At 44.7% G+C, this 11385-nt stretch overlaps 1 protein-coding gene across 2 annotated transcripts in view; it reads right to left on the bottom strand.

Annotated features, from left to right (window-relative positions):
* Positions 1-6836: 6836 nt before the first annotated feature.
* LOC149984277 (eukaryotic translation initiation factor 3 subunit H) overlaps positions 6837-11385 on the bottom strand; it is a 94556-nt gene continuing 90007 nt past the window's right edge. For both annotated transcript variants that reach the window (XR_016491660.1, XM_090219645.1), the window contains exons 7-8: positions 9568-9700; positions 6837-7278 (exon numbers count right to left, since the gene is read on the bottom strand). Coding sequence is in view for 1 of the 2 variants with exons in the window: in XM_090219645.1 (XP_090075771.1) it covers positions 7181-7278; positions 9568-9700 (231 nt within the window). In the remaining variant the exon portion in view is untranslated. The remainder of the gene's footprint in view (positions 7279-9567; positions 9701-11385) is intronic.

Here is an 11385-nt window from a genome sequence, read left to right as displayed (position 1 = left end):
TATTTCACAGTCAATGTTAGTCAAAATAACGTATTCATATTTCAACATTTTGGAAAACAGTACACTGTGAAGTTGGTGATGAATTCAATAAGGCGTCAGACAGTATTGTTACTGTCATGTGTGGATTCAATAAGGATTCAGACTGTATTGTTACTGTATAATGGCTGAATTCAGACTGTATTGTTACTGTCATGTGTGGATTCAATAAGACTGTATTGTTACTACCATGTGTGGATTCAATAAGACTATTGTTAATATCATGTGTGGATTCAATAAGGATTCAGACTGTATTGTTACTACCATGTGTGGATTCAATAAGACTATTGTTAATATCATGTGTGGATTCAATAAGGATTCAGACTGTATTGTTACTACCATGTGTGGATTCAATAAGACTGTATTGTTAATATCATGTGTGGATTCAATAAGGATTCAGACTGTATTGTTACTACCATGTGTGGATTCAATAAGACTGTATTGTTAATATCATGTGTGGATTCAATAAGGATTCAGACTGTATTGTTACTACCATGTGTGGATTCAATAAGACTGTATTGTTAATATCATGTGTGGATTCAATAAGGATTCAGACTGTATTGTTAATACCATGTGTGGATTCAATAAGACTGTATTGTTAATATCATGTGTGGATTCAATAAGGATTCAGACTGTATTGTTACTGTATAATGGCTGAATTCAGACTATTGTTAATATCATGTGTGGATTCAATAAGGATTCAGACTGTATTGTAACTATCATGTGTGGATTCAATAAGACTGTATTCTTACTGTATAATAATGGCTGGTAGACTCCGATGTTTTACAACAGCAGAGTTTTTACCTGTTACGAAATGTATGAATAATGAATAAAATTATGTATACATTTAACGTAGAAATATAACCAACAGAATATTACCCTGTCACTGTATGAACTATAACCAACAGAATATTACCCTGTCACTGTATGAACTATAACCAACAGAATATTACCCTGTCACTGTATGAACTATAACCAACAGAATATTACCCTGTCACTGTATGAACTATAACCAACAGAATATTACCCTGTCACTGTATGAACTATAACCAACAGAATACTACCCTGTCACTGTATGAACTATAACCAACAGAATACTACCCTGTCACTGTATGAACTATAACCAACAGAATATTACCCTGTCACTGTATGAACTATAACCAACAGAATATTACCCTGTCACTGTATGAACTATAACCAACAGAATACTACCCTGTCACTGTATGAACTATAACCAACAGAATATTACCCTGTCACTGTATGAACTATAACCAACAGAATATTACCCTGTCACTGTATGAACTATAACCAACAGAATACTACCCTGTCACTGTATGAACTATAACCAACAGAATATTACCCTGTCACTGTATGAACTATAACCAACAGAATATTACCCTGTCACTGTATGAACTATAACCAACAGAATATTACCCTGTCACTGTATGAACTATAACCAACAGAATATTACCCTGTCACTGTATGAACTATAACCAACAGAATATTACCCTGTCACTGTATGAACTATAACCAACAGAATATTACCCTGTCACTGTATGAACTATAACCAACAGAATACTACCCTGTCACTGTATGAACTATAACCAACAGAATATTACCCTGTCACTGTATGAACTATATCCAACAGAATATTACCCTGTCACTGTATGAACTATAACCAACAGAATATTACCCTGTCACTGTATGAACTATAACCAACAGAATATTACCCTGTCACTGTATGAACTATAACCAACAGAATATTACCCTGTCACTGTATGAACTATAACCAACAGAATATTACCCTGTCACTGTATGAACTATAACCAACAGAATACTACCCTGTCACTGTATGAACTATAACCAACAGAATATTACCCTGTCACTGTATGAACTATAACCAACAGAATACTACCCTGTCACTGTATGAACTATAACCAACAGAATATTACCCTGTCACTGTATGAACTATAACCAACAGAATATTACCCTGTCACTGTATGAACTATAACCAACAGAATACTACCCTGTCACTGTATGAACTATAACCAACAGAATATTACCCTGTCACTGTATGAACTATAACCAACAGAATATTACCCTGTCACTGTATGAACTATAACCAACAGAATATTACCCTGTCACTGTATGAACTATAACCAACAGAATATTACCCTGTCACTGTATGAACTATAACCAACAGAATACTACCCTGTCACTGTATGAACTATAACCAACAGAATATTACCCTGTCACTGTATGAACTATAACCAACAGAATATTACCCTGTCACTGTATGAACTATAACCAACAGAATATTACCCTGTCACTGTATGAACTATAACCAACAGAATATTACCCTGTCACTGTATGAACTATATCCAACAGAATATTACCCTGTCACTGTATGAACTATAACCAACAGAATATTACCCTGTCACTGTATGAACTATAACCAACAGAATATTACCCTGTCACTGTATGAACTATAACCAACAGAATATTACCCTGTCACTGTATGAACTATAACCAACAGAATATTACCCTGTCACTGTATGAACTATAACCAACAGAATATTACCCTGTCACTGTATGAACTATAACCAACAGAATATTACCCTGTCACTGTATGAACTATAACCAACAGAATATTACCCTGTCACTGTATGAACTATAACCAACAGAATATTACCCTGTCACTGTATGAACTATAACCAACAGAATATTACCCTGTCACTGTATGAACTATAACCAACAGAATATTACCCTGTCACTGTATGAACTATAACCAACAGAATATTACCCTGTCACTGTATGAACTATAACCAACAGAATATTACCCTGTCACTGTATGAACTATAACCAACAGAATATTACCCTGTCACTGTATGAACTATAACCAACAGAATACTACCCTGTCACTGTATGAACTATAACCAACAGAATATTACCCTGTCACTGTATGAACTATAACCAACAGAATACTACCCTGTCACTGTATGAACTATAACCAACAGAATATTACCCTGTCACTGTATGAACTATAACCAACAGAATATTACCCTGTCACTGTATGAACTATAACCAACAGAATATTACCCTGTCACTGTATGAACTATAACCAACAGAATATTACCCTGTCACTGTATGAACTATATCCAACAGAATATTACCCTGTCACTGTATGAACTATAACCAACAGAATACTACCCTGTCACTGTATGAACTATAACCAACAGAATATTACCCTGTCACTGTATGAACTATAACCAACAGAATACTACCCTGTCACTGTATGAACTATAACCAACAGAATACTACCCTGTCACTATATGAACTATAACCAACAGAATACTACCCTGTCACTGTATGAACTATAACCAACAGAATACTACCCTGTCACTGTATGAACTATAACCAACAGAATACTACCCTGTCACTGTATGAACTATAACCAACAGAATACTACCCTGTCACTGTATGAACTATAACCAACAGAATATTACCCTGTCACTGTATGAACTATAACCAACAGAATATTACCCTGTCACTGTATGAACTATAACCAACAGAATATTACCCTGTCACTGTATGAACTATAACCAACAGAATACTACCCTGTCACTGTATGAACTATAACCAACAGAATATTACCCTGTCACTGTATGAACTATAACCAACAGAATATTACCCTGTCACTGTATGAACTATAACCAACAGAATATTACCCTGTCACTGTATGAACTATAACCAACAGAATATTACCCTGTCACTGTATGAACCTTATTAGAATCATAACACTAAATCTAATGTGTGTAGTTTCGGTCCAGAATTAGAACAAGGACTTTCTGTTCCTTTTTAGTATGTAAGCAGGGTGCAAGTGTGAAATGCTGGACTACGGTGTTCCTTACAGGACATCCTGTCTCTACCCGGGGAGGGGAGAGACCTTGGGCTTGTGGTAGATTGTTTTAACAGGTGGCAGACAATGTGAGAAGGCTTGTGAACTAATGTTGCCGTTGTATCTGAGAGGAGGAGGGACATTTATGATGGAAATGTGAGGTCTATAGATAGACCAATGTACCGGACATGATCGGCAGAGCTCTCGAGAATAAACGTTGCTGACTAAGTAGACTGGAGTCTGTCTGTTTCGTTTTAATAAGAAACCTTACTAAGAATTAGTAATGGACAGAGTGTTTTAATTGAATTGGTTAATGAGAACAGAATTCTCGTGACATTACCTCGACATAAAACTACTGAAATGAAGAGCCGTCGTTGACGATCAGAACAGATTTGAAATCCCCGTGATGATTTGCTGGGCATTACACATGTATTGGATCCTCCTTTCGTGGGGGTGAGACAAATCAATTTTCTTAAAAAACACAGTGTTATTTGAACAAGACTAGATATCCAACGTGGCGTGATAAGAAAAACAACACAGCTACAAAGTGCAGGTACAGTACAGACAAAGTCTACCGTCTAACAACACTCGACAGGAAACTTAGTTGATGAATATTCTCCAAACTGTGCCTGTCAGAATTCCTGTCAAGGTTTAAAAGGAAAACCGTGAATTATGAGGAGAAGGTCTGTTTTCAATTACACATAGCTCAGCCAGCGGACTGGTAATTACTGTTAATCTCCTGCAGCTGCTCACACACACACACACAGCGTTGTCACCACAACAGATAACATGTCCCACCTCCCCTGCTCTGCCTCAGCTGGCGGGTCGGTGTGTGTGTGTGTGTGTGTGTATGCATGTATGTATATATATATATATATATATATATATATATGTGTGTGTGTTGTATGTCGGCCTCTATCTGAGTTGTATTAACAGCAGATAACATGTCCCACCTCCGTGCTCTGTCTCAGCTGGCGGGTCGGTGTGTGTGTGTGTGTGTGTGTTGTATGTCGGCCTCTATCTGAGTTGTATTAACAGCAGATAGTAATACTACAGTGGTTGGTGCTCTGGCAGTGCAGAGAGATAATTATTTAAAATGACCAACACGGCCTGACAGCCTCATTAAAACTGGAGTCAGTGCACCCTATTCCCTATATAGTGCACTGGTTTTAACCAGAACCCTATGGGGGGGTCCACTATATAGGGTGTTATGTGTCATGGGTCCACTATATAGGGTGCTGCCCCTGGGGTGGCAGGGTAGCCTAGTGGTTAGAGCTTTGGACTAGTAACCGGAAGGTTGCAAGTTCAAACCCCCGAGCCGACAAGGTACAAATCGGTCGTTCTGCCCCTGAACAGGCAGTTAACCCACTGTTCCTAGACTGTCATTGAAAATAAGATTTTGTTCTTAACCGACTTGCCTGGTTAAATAAAGGTAAAATAAAAATAAATTAAAATGTGGACCACTCAGTTGCCTGGCAGTAAGGAGGTTCTCGTCTAAATTACACAAAATTATGCTTTACCTGTTCTCCCTGCCTGCTTCAAGGGTCCCGAGTCCTAAACAGCACCCTGATTCATTATACATGGTGCACTATGTCAGATCACAGTCCTATGGCACGACACAGTCATGTCCTGTTGATTTGTAACCAGCAGGACCCAGGGAGTGATGTACTGGTTAATCAGGAAGTGGCTACAGCTTCATAAACACAAAGGAATCCTGACCTGTTCACCGGATGTGCTACCTGTCCCAGATCTATTATTTGACCCTGCTGGTCATTTATGAACATCTTGGCCATGTTCTGTTATAATGCACAGCCAGAAGAGGACTGGCCACCCCTCATAGCCTGGTTCCTCTCTAGGTTTATAATCTCCACCCCTCATAGCCTGGTTACTCTCTAGGTTTATAATCTCCACCCGGCACAGCCAGAAGAGGACTGGCCACCCCTCAGAGCCTGGTTTCTTCCTAGGTTCTGGCCTTTCTAGGGAGTTTTTCCTAGCCACCGTGCTTCTACACCTGCATTGCTTGCTGTTTGGGGTTTTAGGCTGGGTTTCTGTACAGCACTTTGAGATATCAGCTGATGTACGAAGGGCTTTATAAATGAATTTGATTTGATTACAGGAATGAAACGGTGTTTATAGTGAGTCAGCGTTATTCTATTGGACACGTACACTCCTAGTGGCCGTTTCCCCGGAAACAGACGATGCCTAGTATTGGACACGTACACTCCTGGTGGCCGTTTCCCCGGAAACAGACGATGCCTAGTATTGGACACGTACACTCCTAGTGGCCGTTTCCCCGGAAACAGACGATGCCTAGTATTGGACACGTACACTCCTGGTGGCCGTTTCCCCGGAAACAGACGATGCCTAGTATTGGACACGTACACTCCTGGTGGCCGTTTCCCCGGAAACAGACGATGCCTAGTATTGGACACGTACACTCCTGGTGGCCGTTTCCCCGGAAACAGACGATGCCTAGTATTGGACACGTACACTCCTGGTGGCCGTTTCCCCGGAAACAGACGATGCCTAGTATTGGACACGTACACTCCTGGTGGCCGTTTCCCCGGAAACAGACGATGCCTAGTATTGGACACGTACACTCCTGGTGGCCGTTTCCCCGGAAACAGACGATGCCTAGTATTGGACACGTACACTCCTGGTGGCCGTTTCCCCGGAAACAGACGATGCCTAGTATTGGACACGTACACTCCTAGTGGCCGTTTCCCCAGAAACAGACAATGCCTAGTATTGGACACGTACACTCCTGGTGGCCGTTTCCCCGGAAACAGACGATGCCTAGTATTGGACACTGGAGAATCCCCATAGAAAGTGTGTTTCGGTGCAGGACGAGGTTTAATCTATGTGAATAGACATAGAAAGAGCACAGAGAGGCAAAACAATGTGAGGAGACGCAAAGATGTTTATTAAAAGTTACAATAATATTCAAATAACTCATCTTTTGGAGAACGTGGAACATGTTCTCTTAATAATGAATAATAATGTTGGTCACATTTATTTTAATTTCTTAACAAATCTTACAGCATCACATCAATCCTCCAATCATAGGATGCATCCCAAAATTACACCCTATTCCCTATATAGTGTACTAGTATTGACCAGTAGTGCACTATATATATAAGAAGGGAAGAGGGTACCATTTAGAACACAGGCCTGTATGGATCATTCTGATTGGGTGAAAGGGGGGTTCTCTCCTGTGTGTTTTAGTTCCTCCTCACGTCTTCTCCTTTAGCTGTTGTGTCCCTGAAGAGCCTCGGCCATGAAGAGTTTGCCGAGGTTCTGGGAGGTGAACTCCTTCACATTCTGGCAGTAATTGTTAATCTGTCCTGTTTTGGCAGAAACACACAGACAAACACAGGAGTCTGAATAAACAGCAGGAAACACATTAGCAATGCTGGAGGTCAATCAGTTGCATGTTGTCAAGAAGGGAGACACCATCCGTGCCCAAAATGTCATGCTATCCCCTAATGTGGTGCACTAGTTCTAACCAGAGCCCTATGGGTGTGTCCTTATGGACCCTGGTCACAAGAAGTGCACTATATAGGGAATAGGGTGCTATTTTGGGATGAAGACAACCATCAAAGAGACAGCAGACAGGCAGGGATGTCAGATGAAATCTACAACGCTGTAGATTGTGACATCATGGAGAGATGACAACAGAACAGATGGTTAGCTAGCTACCAGAGAGAGAACAGAACTGATGGGTAGCTACCAGAGAGAGAACAGAACTGATGGGTAGCTACCAGAGATAGAACAGAACAGATGGGTGGGTAGATACCAGAGAGAGAACAGAACAGATGGGTAGCTACCTACCAGGGAGAGAACAGAACAGATAGGTAGCTACCTACCAGGGAGAGAACAGAACAGATAGGTAGCTACCTACCAGGGAGAGAACAGAACAGATAGGTAGCTACCTACCAGGGAGAGAACAGAACAGATAGGTAGCTACCTACCAGGGAGAGAACAGAACAGATAGGTAGCTACCTACCAGGGAGAGAACAGAACAGATAGGTAGCTACCTACCAGGGAGAGAACAGAACAGATAGGTAGCTACCTACCAGGGAGAGAACAGAACAGATAGGTAGCTACCTACCAGGGAGAGAACAGAACAGATAGGTAGCTACCTACCAGGGAGAGAACAGAACAGATAGGTAGCTACCTACCAGGGAGAGAACAGAACAGATAGGTAGCTACCTACCAGGGAGAGAACAGAACAGATAGGTAGCTACCTACCAGGGAGAGAACAGAACAGATAGGTAGCTACCTACCAGGGAGAGAACAGAACAGATAGGTAGCTACCTACCAGGGAGAGAACAGAACAGATAGGTAGCTACCTACCAGGGAGAGAACAGATAGGTAGCTACCTACCAGAGAGAGAACAGAACAGATAGGTAGCTACCTACCAGGGAGAGAACAGAACAGATAGGTAGCTACCTACCAGGGAGAGAACAGAACAGATAGGTAGCTACCAGGGAGAGAACAGATAGGTAGCTACCTACCAGAGAGAGAACAGAACAGATAGGTAGCTACCTACCAGGGAGAGAACATAACAGATAGGTAGCTACCTACCAGGGAGAGAACAGAACAGATAGGTAGCTACCAGGGAGAGAAGAGAACAGATAGGTAGCTACCAGGGAGAGAACAGAACAGATAGGTAGCTACCAGGGAGAGAACAGATAGGTAGCTACCTACCAGAGAGAGAACAGAACAGATAGGTAGCTACCTACCAGGGAGAGAACAGAACAGATAGGTAGCTACCAGGGAGAGAACAGATAGGTAGCTACCTACCAGAGAGAGAACAGAACAGATAGGTAGCTACCTACCAGGGAGAGAACATAACAGATAGGTAGCTACCTACCAGGGAGAGAACAGAACAGATAGGTAGCTACCAGGGAGAGAAGAGAACAGATAGGTAGCTACCAGGGAGAGAACAGAACAGATAGGTAGCTACCAGGGAGAGAACATAACAGATAGGTAGCTACCTACCAGGGAGAGAAGAGAACAGATAGGTAGCTAGCTACCAGGGAGAGAACAGAACAGATAGGTAGCTAGCTACCAGGGAGAGAACAGAACAGATAGGTAGCTAGCTACCAGGGAGAGAACAGAACAGATAGGTAGCTACCTACCAGGGAGAGAAGAGAACAGATAGGTAGCTAGCTACCAGGGAGAGAACAGAACAGATAGGTAGCTAGCTACCAGGGAGAGAACAGAACAGATAGGTAGCTAGCTACCAGGGAGAGAACAGAACAGATAGGTAGCTAGCTACCAGGGAGAGAACAGAACAGATAGGTAGCTAGCTACCAGGGAGAGAACAGAACAGATAGGTAGCTAGCTACCAGGGAGAGAACAGAACAGATAGGTAGCTACCTACCAGGGAGAGAACAGAACAGATAGGTAGCTAGCTACCAGGGAGAGAACAGAACAGATAGGTAGCTACCAGGGAGAGAACAGAACAGATAGGTAGCTACCAGGGAGAGAAGAGAACAGATAGGTAGCTAGCTACCAGGGAGAGAACAGAACAGATAGGTAGCTACCAGGGAGAGAAGAGAACAGATAGGTAGCTACCAGGGAGAGAACAGAACTGATAGCTGCTAGGAGGGAGGGTGCGGGGGTACCTGCGATGAGGAGAGTGTCCATGCGAGGAGGGGGCTGTGGTGGTTTGAACATCTTGGAGACATCTTCCTCTGGTAGAGGAGTCTCTCCTCTGGTCTGTCTCTGAGCATTCTCCTGCTGGCGTCGCTGAATATACTGCAGAGAGAGAGAGGGGAGGGGGAGAGGAGGAGAGAGGGGAGAGGGGAGAGAGGAGAGAGGGGAGGGGAGAGGAGGAGAGGGGGAGAGGAGGAGAGAGGGGAGGGGAGAGGGGGAGAGGGGGAGAGAGGGGAGGGGAGAGGGGGAGAGGAGGAGAGAGGGGAGGGGAGAGGGGGAGAGGAGGAGAGAGGGGAGGGGAGAGGGGGAGAGGAGGAGAGAGGGGAGGGGAGAGGAGGAGAGGGGGAGAGGAGAGAGAGAGGAGAGAAGGAGAGGAGAGAGAGAGAGGAGGGGAGTGAGGGAGAGAGGAGGAGGGGAGAGAGAGAGAGGAGGGAGGGGAGGGGAGAGGAGGAGAGAGGGGGAGAGGGGAGAGGGGGAGAGGAGCGAGGGAGAGAGGAGCGAGGGGGAGAGGAGCGAGGGGAGAGGGGAGAGGGGGAGAGGAGCGAGGGGGAGAGGAGCGAGGGGAGAGGGGAGAGGGGGAGCGGAGCGAGGGGGAGAGGAGCGAGGGGAGAGGAGCGAGGGGGAGAGGAGCGAGGGGAGAGGGGAGAGGAGGAGAGAGGGAGAGGAGAGAGAGAGGAGAAAGGGAGAGAGCGAGCAAGGGAGAAGTGAGTGAGAACAGCTATAAAATCCGACAGACAGGGAGTGATGTGTGTTGGTAAATGACAGTGTAAATCAGCGTGTCAGAACCTAAAGGCCTTTTTAATTTGGGGAGGCAGAGCAGAGGACAGGTTGGTGGAGGGGCGTAGATGGTAGGAAACTACCGGCACCTGGATACACATACAAAGCCTGTCAAGCCTGCCAGAAACCAACATCACAATATTCTTGTATAACTAGGCTGACACGAGAAATGACTCCGAGGCCGACACGAGAAATGACTCCGGAGGCCGACACGAGAAACGACTCCGGAGGCCGACACGAGAAACGACTCCGAGGCCGACACGAGAAACGACTCCGGAGGCCGACACGAGAAACGACTCGAGGCCGACACGAGAAACGACTCCGGAGGCCGACACGAGAAACGACTCGAGGCCGACACGAGAAACGACTCCGGAGGCCGACACGAGAAACGACTCCGGAGGCCGACACGAGAAACGACTCCCGAGGCCGACACGAGAAACGACTCCGGAGGCCGACACGAGAAACGACTCCGGAGGCCGACACGAGAAACGACTCCGGAGGCCGACACGAGAAACGACTCCGGAGGCCGACACGAGAAACGACTCCGGAGGCCGACACGAGAAACGACTCCGGAGGCCGACACGAGAAACGACTCCGAGGCCGACACGAGAAACGACTCGGAGGCCGACACGAGAAATGACTCGGAGGCCGACACGAGAAATGACTCCGGAGGCCGACACGAGAAATGACTCCGGAGGCCGACACGAGAAATGACTCCGGAGGCCGACACGAGAAATGACTCCGAGGCCGACACGAGAAACGACTCCCGAGGCTGACACGAGAAACGACTCCCGAGGCTGACACGAGAAATGACCCCGAAGCTGACACGAGAAATGACCCCGAGGCTGACACGAGAAACGACTCCGGAGGCCGACACGAGAAATGACTCCGAGGCTGATACGAGAAAATGACTTCCAGGTTCATACGAGAAATGCAAACTGGTATTTAGCGTTCCATCTCAAAATATTATATAGTACCAAGTCTCTGTCTCCCTGATATAGTGGATACAT

The sequence above is a fragment of the Oncorhynchus mykiss genome, chromosome 3 (assembly GCF_057628025.1).
Source record: "Oncorhynchus mykiss isolate SJ-2025 chromosome 3, ASM5762802v1, whole genome shotgun sequence".
In the NCBI taxonomy this organism is placed as follows: Eukaryota; Metazoa; Chordata; class Actinopteri; order Salmoniformes; family Salmonidae; genus Oncorhynchus; species Oncorhynchus mykiss.
Note: the sequence above shows the minus strand (reverse complement) of the source record. Positions and strands in the feature narration are given on the sequence as shown.